At 43.5% G+C, this 23,845-nt stretch overlaps 1 protein-coding gene across 1 annotated transcript; it reads left to right on the top strand.

Annotated features, from left to right (window-relative positions):
* Positions 1 to 1,464: 1,464 nt before the first annotated feature.
* On the top strand, positions 1,465 to 18,422 carry LOC133424133 (gamma-glutamylcyclotransferase-like). Its single transcript, XM_061714583.1, has 6 exons — positions 1,465 to 1,608; positions 4,184 to 4,360; positions 4,438 to 4,583; positions 4,652 to 4,784; positions 8,443 to 8,624; positions 18,341 to 18,422. The coding sequence occupies exons 1-6, from the start codon at positions 1,465 to 1,467 to the stop codon at positions 18,348 to 18,350; spliced, it is 792 nt and encodes a 263-aa protein (XP_061570567.1). The 3' UTR covers positions 18,351 to 18,422.
* Positions 18,423 to 23,845: the final 5,423 nt, after the last annotated feature.

Here is a 23,845-nt window from a genome sequence, read left to right on the forward strand (position 1 = left end):
ATGGACACCAGCTAAGCAGAAACTTCCCACAATGCAATGCAGCAGTGTTTGGTTGCTAAGTTCTGCGCAGATACGTATATGTCATAAGTATAATATTAAGTATAATAATGGAAGGCATGTCAGTCGGGTTGAGGAGATCCTCGAAGTATTCCTTCCACCGTCCGACGATGTCCCCAGTCGAGGTCAACAGCTCCCCACCCGCACCATAAACGGTGCCGGCAGAGTACTGCTTCCCCCTTCTGAGGCGCCGAACGGTCCTCCAGAATTTCCTCGAGGCCGACCGAAAGTCTTCCTCCATGGCCTCCCAGAACTCCTCCCAGACCCGGGTTTTTGCCTCCAGGACCGCCCGAGCCGCGGCTTGCTTGGCCTGCCTACTGCGTCAGGAGTCCCACAGGCCAACATAGCCCGGTAGGACTCCTTCTTCAGTCTGACGGCATCCTGTACTTCCGGTGTGCACCACCGGGTTCTAGGATTGCCGCCACGACAGGCACCGGAGACCTTGTATACCCAAATATTTAAAGCCCCCTGGTGTCCAATGAAAGGGACAAGATGTAACCATTTCTTCCGTTGGTGTCATGTGTAAGAGAACAGCATTAGATTTACTAAAATTGATCTTATAACCTGAATAACTTCCAAATTGTTTAATTGTGTTTTGCAAGTGTGATATTGATTTCTCTGGGTCTGTGATGTATAAAAGAATATCATCTGCATATAAGGACATTTTATGTTCATTATTATCGATCTTTAAACTCTGAATACTTATGTTGTCTCTTACACTTGCCGCCAAAGGTTCGATCACCATTGCAAAAAGAAAAGGTGACAACGGACAGCCCTGCCTTGTCCCTCTAGTTAAAGAAAAAAAGTCAGAACACCTGCCATTAGTTATTACTGCAGCTTTTGGACAATTGTAAATCATTTTGATCCATTCAATGAAGTTAACACCCAAATCAAATTTATATGAAACAGAAAAAAGAAATTTCCACTCAACCCTATCAAAAGCCTTCTCTGTCCTACCTTTCTTTCTATACACTGAAGTTCTGAAACAGCAAAACTAAGACTGTTTGGTATTGTAAAGTTAATTTTGCCATGTGTAAAGCTAGGGTTTTTAGAGTCCAGACTTTGCCTCAACTCTGCCCAGAACAAAGCCTTTAGCGTCCATGACGTTTGAACTGTTAAGTGTCCCAACCCCTAGGCATTCCTGAACTGTGCAACACATGGACTGTTGGACCTGTGGTTAGCTCCAACGTCTACGGCCAGCATCCCAGTCATCGGACCTAAGGGGGGATATTAGGACACAGTCCTGTGTTGAGCATGGAAAGACTTGATCTAAATTCTGAGGCCAGCCTTGATTTCTTACAGCCGACCGCCTGGTTTGAAACAAAGGAACCTCCATAATTACTCAAAGCTCCAGCAGGCTTTGCATTTACGGCACATCGGTGATAAGAAATAGCCCCCTCATTGGGCATGGACCCTAAAAGGCAGAAGGGGCCAATGCCTATTTATGGCAGCCCGGGCCCAGCTATAAAGAGCAGTCTCCCCTGTTCTCTTTCCTCCTCTTTTTCCTCCTCTCTGACTCCCAAGATCTCTTCTACCTCAGACCTGTCCACGGTCCTATGGAGTTCTCTATGAGCTGTGAAGAAGGCCATATCTCCTATCTTAGCATTAATAGCTACTAGCTATGGGCCTTCTCCATTATCGTGCCTGAAAAGCATCTGGTTTCCTTGAAATAGCAACCATAGTCTGGAGTGCTGCAATGAGTGACCCGTGAACGTTCAGAGCCCCAGATGAGCCGAACAAAGGACCCTTGCATGCCCCAACGTGAACGCCTTCGGACCGACCTGGAGCTGAAGGAGGCCCAGCTGCTGCCCCTGCTGCATCCCCTCATCCACTCTGAGATGAGGAGAGCAGGAGAGAGAGACATCCGTTCTTCGTCAGGATCACCTGCGGAGCGTAACCATCCAGCTGTTCACCAAGGAACCGGCCAGACCAAACTACCTTTTTCTTCAACTACAAAGATCCACGTAAGATACACAACACTTGTTTCCTCTAAATGGGGTGCAAAACCCTCACTGCTCAAAACATCAGCTTTTGCCTTGTGCTACTCCACGGCCGAAAATGATTGCGCTGTATGGGAGAGGTCAACTCATGCTAAAGAACTTGATCCAGTCCTCAACAACACCTGTCGCCTTGTCACTGGATGCCTAAAGCCGAACAACACTGATAACCTGCAAATCCTTGCTGGCATTGCCCCACCAAAGATCCGAAGGGAAGTTGCCAGCCACGTAGAATGCTTGAAGCAGTCCACTGACCCAAGACACCTTCTCTACGGAAGAACTGCTGCAACCCAAAGACTGAAATCAAGAAAAAGCTTCCTCAGCCATACAACAGCCTTGGATACTACACCTTCCGAGGAAAGGCGGAATCTGTGGAGAGCTAGTCTGGAAGCAACCCCTCCTAGCCACGACATGAGAATACTGTCATCGGAAACCCTCCCAAAAGTCAAGGATGAAACATGGGCTAAATGGAAGTGCCTCAACCACCTCAGAAGCAAAGTTGGACGAACAAAGGTGGAAATGATTAAATGGGGATATATTACAAAACCAACTACCTGCCCCCTGCTCAACGGAACACCTGGCGGAATACAACACCTGTGCACAAAAATGTGTGGAAAAATGGATGGATGTCATCTAGCTCTCAGCCTTACCACCATGAAGACTCAAGAAGAAGAATTGCCAAGTACTGGCAGACTGTTTCTGTAAGCCTTCAGTCTCACCAAAAATGGAACATGGACAACCCAAACCTGCATATCAGCAAGACAGTCCTTATTATGGACCGGCAATACCCGCGCTCTATGTAGCTGGTGGGCAAAGTTACCAGCATCTCCCACAGCCCTGATGGTAGGGTTATGTCAGTTGAGGTAAAGGACAAGATGGCGTTGAGGACAAGATCTACAGGAGTCCTGTGGTACACCTCATCCAACTGTCCCTGCTAGACTAGCCCTACACGATCAGGCACTAGTGGGCTTCCCTCTGATGTTTCATACGGAAATCTGGGGGCAGATGTAGAAAAGTCCCCACAACCATAAAAGTGGTTAAACTGATAAACTACACTTCCACCACAGCTGTTCCCCTCCTGCTGAGAGTGGACTAGTCCAGACTGAACTCTCAGCCAATCAAGAGCCAAACTTGGACTTTAGTGGTTGCTCCCCCTGATTCGGAGCAGGACCTGGTGATAGTGTGGACTATTATTCTCCTCCTGTCAATGCAGCCGCCTCGTGTTTGCGTGCGTCCATGAAAAGTAAGAGCTGTACTAGTTATATTACTAATGATAGTGGAGTTACTGCTGATTCTTGTGCTCTGGTTGTTTGTTGCGCAGTTTGTACTAGCATGTTGTCTGGTTAGTCTCTAGTTTAGTTTCAAGTGTGTCTTGTTATTTCAAGACACACTAGAACTAAGATTCATGAGCAGGCCTCAACCACATGAATAGTAGTGTGGGTTTGTACCTCCAATGCTGCAGATATTGATGACCAGTAGAGAGTGCTCATTCCCTACGAGTTTATTTCAGTTCTACCAATAATTGCTTAGTATGTTCTTTGTTTAAGCCTATTAAGACACACATACATATACACACACATATTACTGTACTAGTGATGTGAGTTCAAATTATACTATAATTTGCATTTATATTTAAGCATTTGCAATGTACATTTATGTTCTTATTGTTCTTCTTTACACATCCAAATAAACACACATACAGTGTGAGGCAGCTGTAATTACAATTGTGGTGGTCAATAAAGTTCATTATGTGAAAGACACCTGCGTGGTCCTGACCGATCCTCTGCTGCGGGTTCCAATTCATCAGTCCAGCAAATTTCTGAAGTTAGGAAGCTTGCGTTCTTTACACGTAGATCCACTACCATGATATCATATTTGTTATGTTTTAACACAAACCCTTCAAAGAGAGTAGTAACAGGAGAGTGTTTGAGAGCTTTTTTCCCAGCACATGAGCTAACTCTGCATTGTGAGAGTGGACGGGGCTCAGTGGCGGTGGGGGGAGGATTAACATGAGAATGGTGATTGGGGGCTGAAAGGTTTGTCCTTCATTTCTGTCACTCTGCAGCCTATGAGCTGTCATCTCCACTGTTTTACTCTCTATGTTCCACGCTGTCCACTCACTCTGACAGCTCATTGATTTCCTCACATCAGTCCTTCGTGTTTTTGTCTTCCTCCTTAAAGAACTCTGTGACAGCATGGAAGGCAACCAGACCTTTCTGTACTTTGCCTATGGCAGTAACCTGCTAAAGGAGCGTCTTCGCCTGAAAAACCCGTCTGCTACAGTACACTGTGTGGCACGGATGAAGGTGCAGTCTGAAACTGCGGTCATGTTCCACACACTTACGTAAACACACTACAAAAAACCTCTCTTGTCTCTTTTCAGGACTATAAACTGGCTTTTGGGAACCACAGAGGCCTTGCCAGTGACCGCTGGCACGGAGGGGTGGCCACCATCGAGCACAGCCCTGGAGAAGAGGTGTGGGGGGTGGTGTGGAGGATGAACATCTCTGACCTGGAGTCACTGGACAGGTACAGGCTTTGCTCAGAATATTTTAGGGAACATTTGTCTATGAAACTTACACACGTGTGGCATTCAGTAAGGAGAACGTGAGGTTAGGTGCATACAGGCCCGTGGAGCTGTCGGTGAAGATGAAAGGTCAAGAGGTCAACTGTCGCACCTACATCATGAACAGCTGTGTGTACGCCCCACCGTCACCGCAATATCTGAAGGTAAGTCCAATTTAGCTGTTCCTCAACTCAGAGGAGGTGACGCTTTTCATTTTGTTCGGTTGATGGTTCTTTCATGTTCTTTCTCGTCCTTGCCATGACACTCTGATGGATCTTCCTTTGAGTAAGACATGAAGGAGGACAGATCCTGAAATGTCAAGCTTTGAGAGTGTGGAATGGAGGATGTGGTGGTTGGCCGTGTCAAAGCCAGCAGACAGGTCAAACAGTATGAGGACTGAGGACAGACCAGCAGATCTGGCAGCCCATAGTGACTCAGTAACTGACAGAAGAGCAGTTTCAGTTGAGTGGCACTGCCTAAAGCCAGACTGATGTGGATCATACAGGCAGTTGTCGTGAAGGAACTGTGAGACCTGACTGAAGACGGCTCGTTCTAGAAGTTTAGACGTGAATCGGAGCAGTGAAACCGTTTTTTCCGGTAGTTTTCAACCTTGGCAGGGTTGAGTGTGGGTTTTTCAGCAGTGGGGTGACCCGAGCTTGTTTGAAAGCAGAGGGAAAGATGCCAGATGTAAGAGAGGAGTTGATAATGTTGGTTATTGCCGGTTTGACTGTCGGTAAAATGCTCTGCAGGATGTCGGTAGGGACAGGATCGAGAGGACAGGTCGCCCTAGGGTCTGGATCCGGCCCTATGGTTCCTCCACCGACCAGTAGGGTCTGGATCTGGTCCTACAGTTCCTCCAACGACCACTACGGTCTGGATCTGGTCCTACAGTTCCTCCTCCGACCACTATGGTCTGGATCTGGTCCATCAGTTCCCCCACCGATCACTAGGGTCTGTATCTGGTCCTACGGTTCCTCCACCGATCACTAGGGTCTGGATCTGGTCCTACAGTTCCTCCACCGACCACTATGGTCTGGATCTGGTCCTATGCTTCCTCCACCGACCACTAGGGTCTGGATCTGGTCCTACAGTTCCTCCACCGACCACTAGGGTTTGGATCTGGTCCTACGGTTCCTCCACCAACAACTAGGGTCTGGATCTGGTCCTACAGTTCCTCCACCGACCACTAGGGTCTGGATCTGGTCCTACGGTTCCTCCACCAACAACTAGGGTCTGGATCTGGTCCTACAGTTCCTCCACCGACCACTAGGGTCTGGATCTGGTCCTACGGGTTCTCTACTGACCACTATGGTCTGGATCTGATCCTACAGTTCCTCCACCGACCACTAGGGTCTGGATCTGATCATACAGTTCCTCCACCGACCACTAGGGTCTGGATCTGGTCCTACGGGTTCTCTACTGACCACTACGGTCTGGATCTGGTCCTACAGTTCCTCCACCAACCACTCGGGTCTGGATCTGGTCCTACAGTTCCTCCACCGACCACTATGGTCCGGATCTGGTCCTACAGTTCCTCCACCGACCACTATGGTCCGGATCTGGTCCTACAGTTCCTCCACCGACCACTAGGGTCTGGATCTGGTCCTACGGTTCCTCCACCGACCACTAGGGTCTGGATCTGGTCTTATGGTTCCTCCACCGACCACTAGGGTCTGGATCTGGTCCTACAGTTCCTCCACCGACCACTATGGTCCGGATCTGGTCCTACGGTTCCTCCACCAACAACTAGGGTCTGGATCTGGTCCTACAGTTCCTCCACCGACCACTAGGGTCTGGATCTGGTCTTATGGTTCCTCCACCAACAACTAGGGTCTGGATCTGGTCCTACGGTTCCTCCACCAACCACTAGGGTCTGGATCTGGTCCTACAGTTCCTCCACCAACCACTATGGTCCGGATCCGGTCCTACAGTTCCTCCACCAACCACTAGGATCTGGATCTGGTCCTATGGTTCTTCCACCAACCACTAGGGTCTGGATGCATCAGTGAGTTAAATAATAATAACGATGATGAAGATGATGAATCCTACAGAAATAGAGTCCAACCTATATTTGGCTGCCACGACCTTAACTCAAGATCACATTTTTATTTCAAAACTATTTTATAACCATCCAGAGTGGCAGGACTAGTCCCGCCTACTCTATATGATGTCACAGACAAAAAATAAAAGACAGCAGTGTAAAATGCTACTAATCTGATGATGAGTGAGGTGGGAATGTTGCCGTCCACTCATCCATTCACTTCTGTTTGTGAAGCATCTGGAAACGGTGCGCTCATAACTGTGGGGATGTTTATAGATCTGGCAGCTGTAAGCCACAACGCCGGAACGTTCTACAGCATGACTTTTGTCTTCCATAGAGCTCCGCCTGTCCTGTCCCCTCTGATTGTTTCTGTGTAAGCAGCTGCACTCTGGACTCACATGGCTGTTACAAACTCATACAACAATGTCCAGATGGTGCTACCCCCTCTTTTAATGCTTTATTTGAAGTATAAAAACACACAATGTTAGTTACTTCACCAAGAAAAGCCCAAAAGAAAAAAGAAAACATAATAATGTGGGCAATCCTAAGTACCATTGATGAACCGATCACAATTATTGATGAACTGATCACCATCACTGATGAACTGATCACATCACTGATGAACTGATCACATCACTGATGAACTGATCACCATCATTGATGAACTGATCACCATCACTGATGAACTGATCACATCACTGATGACGTTATCACCATCATTGATGAACTGATCACATCACTGATGAACTGATCACATCACTGATGACGTTATCACCATCATTGATGAACTGATCACATCACTGATGAACTGATCACCATCACTGATGAACTGATCACCATCACTGATGAACTGATCACCATCACTGATGAACTGATCATTATTGATGAACTGATCATCATTATTGATGAACTGATCACCATCACTGATTAACTGATCATCATTGATGAACTGATCATCATTATTGATGAACTGATCATCAGCAGGTGTTCAGATGTCCAGAATCACATATTTTCCATCCGTTCGTTGGTTTGGAACATTCAGGTGTGTGATAACATAATGGCAAAAGGTAAAAACAGCAATGATCTTGGAGAAGAAACCGTTGCTGCCTATCAGTCTGGGAAAGGTTATAAAACATGGAAAAATAAATTGGATAATAATAAATGTTATTTATAATACACTTTACATTACTGCAAATCTCAAAGTGCTACAGTTTGATAATTAAAGAGGAAGCAGAAATAAAATCAAGATAAGAGATAAAAGGATAAAAAGTCAAGACATAGGTAAAAAGAGAATAAAACAATTAAAAACAGCAACTAGGAAAAAAAACAGCAGCATAGTTTAGTGATAAGATGCTTTGCTAAAAAGAAAGGTTTTTAGTCCTTTTTTAAAATTGTCCGTAGTTTGTGGTGCCCTTAGGTTGTCAGGGAGGGCATGGGGAGAGGAGGTCTGCACCTCTCACCTCTAGGCCAGAACTGTGATGCTCAGAGAAATTGAAAAATTAAATGATGATGAAACAAGCAGGTGGGTGGAAATACACAATATGAACAAAAATGTTAACATTGAAAGGTTGTCATTAATGTGTGCTGAATGTTTGGCTGTAAAAGTTATTAGAGTTGATTGGTCTTTCCTGTTATTTTGAAAAAGGGATTAAAAAGGCCAAAAATATCAAAGTGCTTGTCATGGCTCCGTCTCTGTGGGAGAAGGACGGTGGTGACTGGTAACCTGCAGCTGTTGCTGTTGTATTTGGTCCCAGTGATTCTCCTCCTGTGACTGTCTGCAGGTGATTGTGATGGGAGCAGAGCAGAACGGCCTGCCCAAGGACTACCAGGAGAAACTCCGAGCTATCAAGACAAACATGTATGAGGGTCCTCTCCCTGTGATGGCTGACGTGGAACGAGCCAGGAGGAAGAACCAGGAGAGGGCAGACCCTGCTCTGACCACCGCTGATCCAACAACATGCAGGTGCTTTTGTTCTTTCTAATCTCTAAGAGGGACATGGTTGAATATCTTTTCTGCTGGCTTGGAGAGTGCAGACATGCCCCTGCTTGCTCCTGCTGCTTAATGCTTTTTTTTTTTGCTTTTAAATCATTCAAATTTTCTCCACAAGTCTTGGATATGATTTTATTATTTTTCTGTTAAGTAAACCAAGACTTTTTGAATCATCTTATGCTTTTTACAACTTATCTGACGAGCCAGTGACTACAATTCTCTCAACATGCCCGAATAAGTGATCCAAACAAAGTCTCCCTGAATTTGTGCACAACAAGAAAGGATTTTTGACTTAGAAACTGAAAAAGGACTTGACATGACATGAAACGCTCCCAGTGGATCCCACTGGTAATAAATCCACACAAAGGAAAGGTGAAAAAACTGCTACTCACAACTTAATGATGCCATGTCTTTTCCAAAAACGGTATAAAGACACTTATAATGGACTTGGCGCAAAGCCGAAGGAAAGTCAAAATGTTGCTATCAATGGAGGATATGTTACATCACCTTCAATAGAGTTAAACAGATTTTTACATCTGTCAGGGCCAAAAGGGACTGAGCATAACAAACAGAGAGACAGTAGAAAGCAGCACGTGGAAAGAATACCTGTGCCGTGTGTCAAAGTCAAAGATACTCTTGTGCGTGGAGACGGAGCTGTATCTAGCATAAACATAAACAGAGCAGTTACTGGCAATGCCAGTATCCAAGTGCCACCGTCTCTGACATCACAAAACTGTGACCTGAGGTACTGGCAAAACACCAAGGGGTGAAACGAGTGACTGTTCACGCGGGTTCAGTGGACATCAAAGCAAGTTTTTTTTGTAGAGAACATTTCATGTAAAAGACAGTTCAAAGAGATTTTTAAAAAATGTATTAAAAAGTTAAATTATTTAAAAGAGACCTATTATGGTATTTAATGTATATTTTAAACAGGCCTTAAATGTCTTAAAAACAATCTAAAGCTTGTTTTTTCTACATAAAACAGAAATTCAGCCTGTGGGCCATGTCTCTAGTTTTACCGGTTCTAACCTCCTTCTCTATGAGGGATTCTGAGGGGGCGGGGCTATGATAATGAGGCTCTGTGCTGATTGGCTGCTTGAATGACGTATAGGAGGGGAGGGAACAAACCCTCGCTCCGGGGAGAAGAGCAGCGGCTGCGTACACAAAGCGTGTCCCATGCGAGAGAGCTTCGGCGACAAAATAAATTCCATTGCTTTATTTTCTATTGGACTGTCCTAACTGGCCGCGAGTTTAACGGTTTCAGTGTGGACAGAGAGAGTTTAACAGTTTCAGTGTGGACAGAGAGAGTTTAACAGTTTCAGTGTGGACAGAGAGAGTTTAACAGTTTCAGTGTGGACAGAGAGAGTTTAACAGTTTCAGTGTGGACAGAGAGAGTTTAACAGTTTCAGTGTGGACAGAGAGAGTTTAACAGTTTCAGTGTGGACAGAGAGAGTTTAACGGTTTCAGTGTGGACAGAGAGCGTCCGATGTCACGCAGCTCGACGTGATAGTCGGACGCTCTCATTCAGTTACACGGTGTAAACAGATCTTAAGCCTGAATTACGGTTCTGCGTTAAATCGACACGTACCCTACGCCGTAGGCTCTGCGTTGGTGTAACGCGGAACCATAAATCAGCCTTTAGTTCCCTGAAGAGGGAACGGGTCACCTCGTCTTCACACTAATTCACACAGGAAGATTTAATTGAATTCTAAACAGGTACACCACAGTTATTTACTCCGATTCCTCATCATTTCATTTCTTATGTTACAAGACAAATGAATCATGTTAACTGTAAAGAAATCACAACACTGGGCCGCTCGGTGGCGCAGTGGGTTAAGCAGCGGGCCATATACTGAGGCTACAGTCCTCCTCCTGCAGCGGTCGCGGGTTCGAATCCAGCCTGCGCACCTTTGCTGCGTGTCTTCCCCGTTCTCTCTCTCTACCCCTTTCCAGTCTGCATCTCCAATAAAGGGCCACTAGAGCCCAAAAAAACCTTTAAAAAAAAGAAATCACAACACTGAATGTTCACAAATGACAACTTTATTGTTAAAAAAATAAAAGAACATAAGTTGTATATAAATAACATTTATGCACTATTGCTGGCTCAAGGAAGGACCGTACGTTTTCTGAAGGTGTCGTTGAACAGCTTCAGATGCTTGGAAGATCTGAAAACATAAACAGAAGAAAAATGTATTACTAATAGAGCTCCAGTGTTACCTAACGGGTGAGTGGCTCCGTTAGGGAACACTGGAGCCATCGGGGCTCCTCACCGGTCCGGTCCGTGAGCAGCTCTGGTGCTCCGGAGCTAAGCTAAATACTTAGCCCATGCAAAGATCATACTTGTAGACAAATATAAATAACATAAAAAAATAACGTCACTTACCGCTGACTCGTGTGCAGTTGCCGGGTCCGTGCTGTTGGTACTGATCCTTTTATGAGGGTAAATGTCGATGCAAAAACTGTCCCTCGCTGTGGAAACAGTCATCGCTTCTAAACAATGGCGGACGCTCCAGCCGGCGGAGTTGGTTGTGGGCGTGGTTTCAGCAGCGGAGGAGACCGAGGCGTGGTTTGCATTTTGCTTACGTAACGAAAATGCACAAATCTGAACGGCTCGTAAAAGTCACATGACACTGGAAGATTCAGCCGGGCAGCTGTACAGACCCTGCAGAATTTGGTGGCATTTCATCTTTTCTGTGTTGGCAGGGTGAGGGGAAACCACTTTATATATGTTAAAGGAGCATGAGGCTCCTTTTAAGAAATGAGACTCTCTAGCGCCACCCTTCACCACGACGGCCGTCGGGGGTACTGCAGCCAACAGTGAAGCCGGCACGGGAGAACGGGGAGAACGCACATGCAGCGTCATGTGACGTCACATCCGCAGGACAGCGCGGGAAATTCGGCCCCCGAATTGCAGCACATTTTGCAGCACACAGCCTGTTCAAGGCAACGGAGAGATACACTAGAGGGCTCATTCTTTTTGGTTTGGAACGCTTCATCTGACATTATTACTAGAAAACTTAAAACGTATACAAATTTTTTTCATAAATCCTGCCTCAATCCTGCCTCATGCTCCTTTAAAACAAGAAAAAACGTGTTTTTCATAATAGGTCCCCTTTAAATAAGGTTAAAAGAATAAAACAAATGAGATGCAAGAAATAAAGGTTGTAGTGTATTGTGGGAGATAACTGAAATGCAGCAGTTTTAAACCTTGACTTAAATCAATAGAGGGTATGCATTGATGTCACTTTCCCACTGGACTACGCCCCCTTACTCTCACTGAGTGGTAAAACATCAGCAAAAACAGCTGCAACTAGTGGAGAAGACGGGATAACAGCCGATTATGGGCTTAAATTAAAGGCAGTTGGACTTGACAGTGACCCGTACAGTTACCCCAAGAACCAGTGGTCCATGTGTCTCTCCTACCTGATATGTCTTAATGGTGTACAATGTGTGGCTTCGTCGTGTTACTTTATGTTAGTCTCTTTGTCTTTTTTTTTAATACTACTGAACTGGGGCCTCATCTATAAAGCTTGCTTGCGCAGAAAAAGCGCCTGAAAGTTGTGGAAGCCGCCACCTACGCAAAGCCTCGGATCTAAAAAGAAAAAACTAACCGAAAAATCTGCTTATCTTTACGGCAACTCGGACCCTCCCGTAAGAATTTACTTAAGACACGGGAAACTGGCGACGCAGGCTGTGAGGTGGTGAAATGAAGCCAGATTCATGTCATACTCTTAATAATGTCATCACATATCACAACATATATCAGACTTATAATAAAATAGTGCTGATAACGGAGCAGGCGGCGGCGGGGGGGGGGGGATGACTGCCGCTCCGAGCAGGATTTATGGTTCTGCGTCACACCAACGCAGAGCCTACGCCGTAGGGTCCGGCGTAGGTTGCGCGTCGCCGCGTACCCTACGCCGTAGGCTCTGCGTTGGTATAACGCGGAACCATAAATCAGCCTAGAGCAGCTCTGACGGGAGACGGGAGGGAGGAGGGGGAGCGGGGGCTGCCGGGCCGCCGTCCCGAGTGTCTTGATGATTTGCTGAGCCTACCGTTAGTTTTTAAACTGTAAAAAGTGGGGGGGACAAATACATAATTTTGAAAAGTGGGGGGGACATGTCCCCCCTGTCCCTAGTGGAAATTGCGTCGTGCGATCGTGGCACTAACGGGCAGCAACGACGTGCTGCCACTCACTCGCTTTATTTTATACTATTTATATACTTTTTCTACTTTTACTGTGACCACCAAATAATCTCGTTTCACTGTCCTCTCTCCACATCATCCACAACATCTAGATCTCAGATCTCAGATCTCAGCGAAATTCAGTGGCACGGTGGCTCGACACGTTCATTCATTCTGACGCATTCATCCCTAACAGGCTGCAGGAAGCCACTGCGCATGCTCAGTAGGCTCATCCATATGGATTTATGGGCGTGTTGAGGGGGGGATATGGGGCGGATTCAGCTGCGCAGCTTTCCAGGTGGACTGTGATTCATAACGGGAACATTGCGTGGAAGTGTGCGTGCACTGGGTTTTATAGATCCGGATTTTTTTTTGCGCCCGCCATTTTCGGCTTTTGGGCGTACGTGCACTTTTAGTATGAATCCTACGCACTCCATTTTAAATGAGGCCCCTGGGCAGTTGTAATTTCATTGTGTCCTATATAGGTATCTATCTAGACAGGGAGCAAGTGTAAAGATCTAAGAACTGGAGTTATATGGTCTCTTGGTCTTAGTGAAGACTCGGGGCTCTTGGTCTTAGTGAGGACTCTGGTCTCTTGGTCTCTTGGAGGTTCTAGGGAGATCCGTGAGAACAGCATTACAGTAGTCCACTTCACTGAAGATAAAAGCTGGACAAGTTCTTGTAAGTCCTTCTGAGACATCAGTCCTTTAGTCATCCACATGTCCTTTAGGTGATAACAGATTGACTTCACTAATGTCTTAATGTGGCTGTTAAAATTCAGATCTGAGTCCAGAACCTGAGCTCAGATGTAAGTCGCTTTTGATAAAAGCGTCTGCTAAATGACAATAGTAGTAGAAACACTACCAGATTTCTGGCTTGAGTCTTGGTTTTTAGCTTCAATGCTTCAAGCTGAGTGCTGACTTTTAATCTTTCTTCCTCGACTCCAAACACTATTATTTCTGTTTTGTCTTCATTTAACTGCAGAAAAGGACGAAGAACAATGGAACAGTCTGAATTCTTAAAAAAAGACTTCAAGAAACTATTTAAGAGTCTTGATAAAGTGACAATACCAAGGTTCATTCGTGGAGGAGCTGTGGCTCCTAATTAGGTAACACATTGCGTCACGTATTGCATCACTTCCAGTTGTCAGGCTCTGATTCCTCCAGACTTTTTTTTTTGTCTAAACTTAGATTGTTTTCTGCTAAAGTAATACTATATATGGTAAACTTCTATCTTTAATTCAAAACTTGCACATTTTTCTCTTCTGTAACTTTCATTGTCACCAATCAACGGTACACTTTCTGTCTGTTAGCCTCTTAGCATGGCCTCCCCTTCTCCCACCGTTTCTCCCCCTTGCTACTCAGTGTGTGAAATGTTTATTTATTCCTCTGGCTCCTTTAGCGAAGACGGTAAATGTCTGAAGTGTAGTTTATTTGCAGGACTGGAGGCGAGGCTCAGTCAGTTAGAGGTCCGGTTCCGCCAATTTGACCATAGTCCGATAGACTCGTTAGCTAGCCAGGCTAAGTTAGCGACGGACCGGCCTGTAGCAGCTGCTGGTAGCTGTTCCCCTGCAGCTCCCGAGCAGCCGGCCAGGCAGGGCGACTGGGTGACGGTTCGGAGGAAACGTAGTCCTAAAGGGCACACGGAACACCACCACCCGCTTCATGTGTCTAACCGATTTTCCCCACTCAGCGACACACCCGTTGAGAAGCCGACCCTGGTGATTGGAGACTCCATAGTCAGGCATGTGAGACCGACTCCGGTGACCATAGTTAGGTGCATCCTGGGAGCCAGAGCGGGAGAAATTGAAGCAAATTTGAAGGAGCTGGCAAAGAGTAATCCTAAATTTGGTAAAGTTATCATACATGTCAGTGCTAATGACTCCCGTCTACGTCAGTCGGAAGTCACCAAAGTTAATATTGTCTCGGTGTGTAACTATGCCAAAACCATGTCGGACTCCGTAGGTTTCTCTGGTCCCCTCCCCAATCTGACCAGTGATGACATGTTTAGCCGCATGTTATCGCTCTGCCGCTGGTTGTCTTGGTGGTGTTCAGAAAACGACGTGGCCTTCATTGACAATTGGAAGACGTTTTGGGAAAAACCCGGTCTGTTTAGAAGAGCCGGCATTCATCCCACCCGGGATGGTGCAGCTCTTTTTTCTAGAAATCTGGACAATATTATTAAACACTCTCCCTGACAATGCAGGGTCCAGGCCAGGATGCAGAGCTGCAGTCTTACACGCTTCTCTGCTGCTTCTCGAGGACCAACGCCTGCCAAAAAAACTGTAGGAATGCATTATGTAATTGTCGATTCTAAATAGGTGCCTAGAAAAATAGAATTGGTTGCAGTTCCCTGCCCTCCAAAAGTTTACCAGGTGTGGCGTGATAGAGGCATTAATCAAAATCTTGTTCAGTTTATACATGCAGCCATTGGGAAGTATAATCCAGAATCACGGCATACACTTTCATTGCTATGCTGATGATACGCAGCTCTATTTGTCTATGAAGCCGGATGAAACAGAACCATTAGCTAAACTTCAGGCATGTCTTAGGGACATCAAGGACTGGTTGTCCGGAAATTTTTTGCTTCTCAATTCAGATAAAACAGAGGTCATTGTTTTTTGGTCCAAAGCATTTTAGGAACGAATTAGAAGGTGTTGCGATGGCTTCCAGTGCAACTGTGAGAAGCCTTGGTGTCGTTTTCAATCAGGATTTGTTGTTTAAACCATGTATTAATCAGGTTTGTAAAATAGCATTTTTCCATCTCCATAATATTGCAAAGATTAGAAAAATCCTCTCGCAGAGTGATGCAGAAAGTCTAGTTCATGCGTTTGTATCTTCTAGACTAGATTACTGTAATGTGTTATTAGCAGGATGTCCAAGTAATTTGCTGAATAGGCTCCAGCTGATCCAGAATGCAGCAGCCCGAGTGCTGACAGGAATCAGCAGGAGAGACCACGTTTCTCCAGTGTTAGCGTCGCTCCATTGGCTACCCGTAAAATTCAGAATCCAATTCAAAATGTTATTACTTGTGTATAAAGCCCAAAAGGCTTAGCTCTGCAATATTTGCAAGACCTGATAGTGCCTTATGTTCCTGGCAGAGCTCTCCGTTCTCGGAGTGCAGGTTACTGGAACCAACTTCCAATCTGGGTTAAGGAGGCTGACACCACCTCCACCTTTAAAACCAAACTTAAAACCTTTCTCTTTAGTAAAGCCTATAGTTAGTGTTTAGTAAACCTGTAGTTAGTGTCTAGTAAACCTCTAGTTAGTGTTTAGTATACCTCTAGTTGGTGTTAGTAAACCTCTAGTTGGTGTTAGTAAACCTCTAGTTAGTGTCTAGTAAACCTCTAGTTGGTGTTAGTAAACCTCTAGTTAGTGTTAGTAAACCTCTAGTTAGTGTTAGTAAACCTCTAGTTAGTGTTTAGTAAATCTCTAGTTAGTGTTAGTAAACCTCTAGTTAGTGTTTAGTAAACCTCTAGTTAGTGTTAGTAAACCTCTAGTTAGTGTTTAGTAAACCTCTAGTTAGTGTTAGTAAACATCTAGTTAGTGTTTAGTAAATCTCTAGTTGGTGTTATTAAACCTCTAGTTAGTATAAACTCTAGTGTGTTAGAGTCAGTAGTCATAGCTGCAGCTACAGAACAAGACTATAATAGTTTCGTGGTAGATATGCTGCTATAGGCCTATGCTGCAGGGGGGCACCGACACGATCCACTGGGTGGTGCACCTCACCCTTTTCTTCTCCTCTTCCATTTTTTATTAATTATAAGTATCTCATAGCCATCATTGTTGTCCATCGTTCTTGTAGTTTGTTGTGCTGGTCTGTTGTGCTGGCACCTCCCCACTCACACTAAAGAACATATTTTGGACTTGGTCTGCTGCTCTGGTGTCACTCCTTGTAACTTTTCTGCAGACGATCTTCCGTCTCGGACTGGACTCTCTGTTCACAAGGAAATGTACCACTCCCACATCGTCTACTACAAAAACACCCTCTCCTCTGTCAAATTTCAATATTACGCAGGTCTGATCAGATCTGGTGACGGGAACACCAGGGCCCTATTCTCAGTGCTGATCAAAACACTACAACCCCGGACTCTTTTCCCCGTGATTTCTTAGATGTTTCCTTGCTTTAAAGCACCCTGATACAAATGACTTAGTCATTAACAGACCTGGGCAGACCTTGATGACAAGCTGATGACGACCATTATTCCAAACCAGGTGTGTCGCTGCAAGGGGACATCTAAAACGTGGAGGACAGGGGGTCCTTGATGGATAAGGATGGGAAACACTGCCTTAGGACACCCTACTAGGAGCAGTTGCCATGACAACATTGCTCCTGGGATAATTTTTGGCACTTTTATTTTCATTTCATAACTGTAATGATAGGGATGCCTGTTTATTTAACTTGAAATGAAGTGTGAAAATGAAACATGTTTTTTAATTGTGGTTATTGTTGAATATAGTTTATAAAGAACCCCAGACCTTCCTTGTTGCAAAATGCAGGAAACAGGAGTAATCCACCAAAGTCCTTTCATAATAAAAATAAAAATGCTGCCAGACAGGACAATCAACAAAATAAAAAAATAAAACCAACTGGGGACACAAAAAATTCAGAGCTGAAAAAGACAAGAAAGCACAGAAACACAAGGAAGAGAAAACAGCATAACACACACTTACAGACAGGTAACGAGATGCTGGTGGGGACAAGACTGAGCAAAGGAAGTGACACACCAGCACACACTTTCAATATAAAGCAGGAAACCGTCAAACTTAACCTAAACAGGCTTTTAAGAAACACAGGGAACCCAAACCCACAATAAGGAAAACACAGAGACAGAAAAACACTCTCATACCATTGATTCATTGATTGATCGTTCAACAGGGGTAAGAAATGTGAGATAATACTTTTATGGCTTTCTTTATAACAGCATTTTTCTGTTTTTACATTTTCAGTGTGTAATGTTCTTTAAATGAGACTCATTGTCCTCATGCATCAAGGTCATGACCATAAAAAGAGAACACACTTACAGATGCAGAACGTACATGTACACATTCAAACACATTCATCAGCGGAAACAGTTTTTACAACTCTAGTGTTTCACCATTTCCTTCAAAACCGTATCATGTTTCTGCCTCCAACGGGGTTTTGAGCATATCTTTATTATGTATTACACAACTTATATCTTTGTGACCCCTAATTTTTAAAAACGTCATTCCCTTCTGCTGGTTAATAAACACTGTTTCATCTGATAGCAGCTTGTAGGTAATCTGTCATAAAATGTTTAATTATTAATATCTAATAGAGGTCACAGGTTTTATGGCTGTTCCTTTGAACGATTACATCCAGCACGGCAGAGATGATTAGACATGTCTGTTTCAATCCTGTCGGGGGCAGCGCTGTTCGCTCAAACTCCGCCAGTTTCCTCTGCGCAGTTATGATCGTATGCTGCTCGACATTCTCCCTGGTTCAACCGGATTTAACTCTGAGTTCCTCTGTTCTCTTCTCAGGAACCTCTGAGATCACAGCTGAGCTGAGGAGTCTTCTTCGTACCGTCAGTCCTGTTACAATAAAGCTTTATTCAGCAGCCTGTTCTGGAGCTTCTGACTGGTTTTGTTGCAAGATCTCCTGTGTATGAAAACACTGCTGTGTTGGATTTTACCAGCAACAGGCTTTTCTACCTCCTTCTTCAAAAATGACAAAAGCCTTGATTTGCTGAAGTTGAATGGAGACACTAGTTCTCCTGGCCTTGAGTAACAAACTATGAAATTAAATATCCATGGAGGAATGTCCCATGGACTCAGCTTCTTCAGAAAGAACAAATTTAACTATAACCAATTCACTGTATTATTTATTGTATAACAAAGGAAAACGCTGCGGTGGCTGTTATCTCTTCACAATATTCAGGCTATATTAAATAATTTGTCTTAGAGAAGTATATTAATAATAAAAAAATTAAATAATAACGAAAACCAAACGGGACCCTTAATCAGCAGTGGTCTCTAATCAAACAAACAAAAAATTAAATAAGAAAAACACATTTAGCCCCAAATGGGCCCCTGGAATGGTGGTGGTTATTCTATCCCTGTTACCCGACCTTACCCGGCAACAAAAACATTCTATTTTCTGATTGGGAAAATGGTTAGCGTTTTATCCCCCAAGTCCATCCTCACCTTAATATTGGTGAGGATGGACTTGGTGGATCCATCCGGGAACCAATGAGTTAAGCATTGATTAACTCAATGCTTAAGAAAACTCAAATATCCTATCTAATCTCAAAAAATTAGAATATTCTGGGAATCTTAATCTTAAACTGTAAACCATAATCAGCAATATTGAAATAATAAAAGGCTTGCAATATTTCAGTTGATTTGTAATGAATCCAGAATGTATGACATTTTTGTTTTTTTAATTGCATTACAGAAAATAAAGAACTTTATCACAATATTCTAATTTTCTGAGACAGTCTGTGGAGTCACAGATCAACAGCGATGGTGATGTGTGAAAAAAACACTGGGTCGCCTTACATAGACCTGCCTCAGCCACTCTTTTATTGGAGCTTAACCAGCGAATTTTGAGAGCAGGACCACGCCTCAACCACGCCTCCTCCTGCACCACGCCTATTCCGGCAAACCTTCAAATACTAACCAAAAACCTCAGTTCCTCTTCGCTCTCGTTCTCTGCACCCCTCCCCCCCACCCCTTTTCTCTTCTCCTTCTTCCCTCTCTTTCTCTACCTCATAGATTCCTAGGGGGTTCGTCGTTGCCCGGGCGCTGCGGCGGATTCCCTACCAGCTTCCCCACAACGCATCGACCGATCCATAGATCATCATCATCGTCATTGTCATCGTCATCGCCATCATCATCACCATCGTCATCGTCATCGTTATCATCATCGTTATGATCTTCGTATCAATAAATCATTAAACGTACCCTGTTGATGGCGTGGTCCTTGCTAGTGAATCATCTCTTCATCCATCCAGCCATTTTCGTTTACCTTAATTTAAAAAAAAAAAATTTACGTCCGCAAATCACGCGCAAATCACGTGCCCATACTTGATTTGATTTGATTTATTTTGTACATTTAAAAAACAACAATTCAAGAGAAGATAAGAAAACAAAACAACAAAACAAAGAATTTCATACTTTAACATTTGATATCTTAATTTACATGTGCAAAAAGGAGTAGGAAGAAGTGAAAACTTATTTAGTCCTACCCCCATTCACTGATCATTTAACCTGTATTTATAAATACTCACACACTGTACTCACATTGCTAAATAACAGTATTATTATTATTATTATTATTATTATTATTATTATTATTATTATATTATTATATACTGTAATTATACTCACACACATACTTATACATGCATACATACACATAGTTGAATATTTCTATATATTTGTACACACATGCCCATATAAATATGTATATAAATATACTTATTTACACCATACTATCTCTATTAACTGCATCTGCTCTATATCTATGTATATATCTACTTACACACAAATTCACACACACACACAGACAGACACACACACACATATATATATATATATACTTATACATACGTTTACACCATACATACCTACATATATACATAAACATATATATACACATGCATACATACACATATAATTAGCTGCCCATTTCTGTACATAAATATAAACAAATCTACCCATCAACCAACAGTGTTATATCAGGCTCCTAAAAGCCGCTAAACCCCTTCCTCTTTGTACCTTGTGAAAATCCTGTTTTTATATGTGTTTTTAAACTGGTTAATGTTTGGACATTGTTTTAATTCTAAATCCATTCTGTTCCATAGTTTAACTCAGCTGACTGAAAATCTTTTCATTGTTGTTCGTGTTCTGCAAGTTTTAAAATTTAGAGAACCCCCTAAATTATACCTCCCCTCTCTGTCATAAAACATTTCCTGTAAGTGAGATGGTAATAAGTTGTTCCGAGCTTTATACATGAATTATGCGGTTTGGAATTCCACTGCTGCTTTGGGATGTTTGTGTGCGGCATCCCAAACTGAGATTATATTTTTAAGGAGAGGAAATCTTCTCAGTGTCTTAATGTCTGAAGACTATACAGTAGATATAGACTCAATGGCAGATCTGGGGTGGACTCTTGCTCAATGCTTACCCAGGCAGGGGGTGCCATTGTACGAAAGTAATATGATACTGAGTTTAATTGGGCAGCCATATAATACCACCTGAGATTGGGAAGTTGAAGTCCTCCCCTCTCATAAAGTAGATATAATAGTTTCAAATGAATTCTGGCTTTCCTATGATTCTAGAGGAATTTACTTAACAGTTTAAGTTTGTCATAAAACAAATTTGGTAGCGGCAATGGGATTGTTTGAAAATAATATAAAAACTGGGGTAGAATAGTAATTTTTATCAAATTTATTCGTCCAACCATAGATATAGGCAAAGTAGACCAGCGATTCAGTGTCTCAGTTACTCTTTCTAGCAATTCAATTCAATTCAATTCAATTCAATTCAATTCAATTCAATTCAATTCAATTCAATTCAATTCAATTTTATTTATATACCGGGGGGGGGGTGCAGGCAGGCGGAAGCAGCAACAGCAGACATCCACGTAGGCAGGTGGAAGCAGCAACGGGATTACCGGGGATGGGGGTGGGGGGGGCGGGAACACAGGCCAGAACGCAGCTCCCGAGGCTCCAGCCTGCAAACATGTACAAAAGAGAAAAAAGGGGGGCCGGCACAAGAAACTACAGGAACGATGGACAAAAATGATAGCTATGAGATATTTATAATAAATACAAATGGTAATGGAGAAGAGAGGCAGGGAAAAGGAGAGGAGAAGAAGGGTGAGAGGCACCGCCCAGCGGATCATGTCGGTGCCCCCTTGCAGCATAAGCCTATAGCAGCATATCTACTGTGAAGCTATATTTGAGACTAACTATTATAATCTTGTTCTATAGCTGCAACTATGACTACTGACTCTAACACACTAGAGTTTACACTACCTAGAGATTTACCAACACCAGCTAGAGGTTTACTAAACACTAACTATAGGCTTTACTAAAAAGAAAGGTTTTAAGTTTAGTTTTAAAGGTGGAGGTGGTGTCAGCCTCATTAACCCAGATTGGAAGTTGGTTCCAAAGTAATGGTGCCTGATAGCAGAACGCCCGCCCTCCAAATCTACATTTAGATACTCTAGGAACTACGAGTAAACCTGCACCCTGGGAGCGGAGAGCTCTGCCAGGAACATAAGGCACTATCAGATCTTGTAAATACTGCGGAGCTAAGTCGTTTTGGGCTTTATATGCAAGTAACAAAATTTTAAATTGAATTCTGAATTTTACAGGTAGCCAATGAAGCGACGCTAACACTGGAGAGACGTGGTCTCTCCTGCTGATTCCTGTCAGCACTCGCGCTGCTGCATTCTGGATCAGCTGGAGCCTATTCAGCAAATTACTTGGACATCCTGCTAACAACACATTACAGTAATCCAGTCTAGAAGATACAAACGCATGAACTAGTTTTTCTGCACCACTCTGCGAGAGGATTTTCCTAATTTTTGCAATATTACGGAGATGGAAAAACGCTATTTTACAAACCTGATTAACATATGGTTTAAACGACAAATCCTGATCGAAAACAACACCAAGGTTTCTCACAGTTGCACTGGAAGCCATCGCAACACCATTTAGTCCCTTCCTAAGATGCTCTGGACCAAGAATGATAACCTCTGTTTTATCTGAATTTAGAAGCAAGAAATTTCTGGACATCCAGTCCTTGATGTCCCTAAGACATGCCTGAAGTTTAACCAACGGTTCTGTCTCATCCGGCTTCATAGACAAATAGAGCTGCGTATCATCAGCATAGCAATGAAAGTGTATGCCGTGATTCTGGATTATACTTCCCAACGGCTGCATGTATAAACTGAACAAGATTGGCCCTAGCACTGAACCCTGCGGAACACCATAACAGACCCTTGACTGTTCTGAAGAAACCTCATGTACATGAACAAACTGGAACCTGTCAGATAGATATGATTTAAACCAACGTAGAGCTGTCCCTTTAATCCCAACAACATGCTCTAACCTGTGCAGTAAAATGCCATGATCTACAGTGTCAAAAGCAGCACTGAGGTCCAGTAGAACCAATATGGACACTAATCCCTTATCTGAGGCCATAAGGAGGTCACTCGTGACTCGAACCAGTGCTGTCTCTGTGCTATGATGCATTCTGAACCCTGACTGAAAGACTTCAAACAGATAATTTCTATACAAATAGTCACATAACAGGCTTGAAACTGCCTTTTCCAGAATTTTAGATACAAATGGAAGGTTGGAAATTGGCCTATAATTAGCTAAGGTGTCTGGGTCAAGAGAAGGTTTTTTAAGTAAAGGTTTGATTACTGCCACTTTGAAAACCTGTGGTACATATCCTAAGCTTAGGGATAGATTGATTTGGTCCAGTATTGTCGCACCAATAAGAGAAAAAACATTTTTGAATAGTCAAGTCGGGATGGGGTCTAACATACATGTGGTAGACTTAGCTCTATTAACGAGTGAAGTCAGCTCAGGGAGGTCTATAGGATCAAAACAGTCTAGAGTCAAGTCAGAACCTAGGGAAGTCGCTAAAGTTGAAGAAACGCCCACAACCGGCTGGTTGATTTCTTCTCTAATTCTCGTGATTTTACTGTTAAAGAAGCTCATAAAGTCTTCACTACTGAGAGCTGCAGGAATGCACGGCTCAACAGAGTTGTGACTCTTTGTCAGCCTGGCTACAGTGCTGAACAGAAAACGTGGGTTACTTTTGTTATCCTCTATCAACGTTGAATAATAAGCTGTTCTTGCTTTGCGAATGGCTTTTTTATATACTATTAGAATATCTTTCCATTCACGATAGAAGTCTACAGACTTACAAGAGTGCCACTTCCTTTCCATTTTACGCACGTTTTGTTTCAACATGCGAATATCTGAATTGTACCAGGGAGTTCAATTCAATTTTATTTATATAGCG

This window comes from Cololabis saira, chromosome 3 (genome assembly GCF_033807715.1).
Source record: "Cololabis saira isolate AMF1-May2022 chromosome 3, fColSai1.1, whole genome shotgun sequence".
Taxonomy (NCBI): domain Eukaryota; kingdom Metazoa; phylum Chordata; class Actinopteri; order Beloniformes; family Belonidae; genus Cololabis; species Cololabis saira.

What these genes read in the sequence shown, in the direction of transcription:
- LOC133424133 (XM_061714583.1), top strand. Translation starts at nt 1,465, where the DNA reads ATGGACCCTAAAAGGCAGAAGGGGCCAATGCCTATTTATGGCAGCCCG. An exon ending in GACCTGGAGTCACTGGACAG is followed by an intron (nt 4,584 to 4,651) that starts GTACAGGCTTTG and finishes TGTGGCATTCAG; the next exon opens with TAAGGAGAACGTGAGGTTAG. An exon ending in CGTCACCGCAATATCTGAAG is followed by an intron (nt 4,785 to 8,442) that starts GTAAGTCCAATT and finishes GACTGTCTGCAG; the next exon opens with GTGATTGTGATGGGAGCAGA.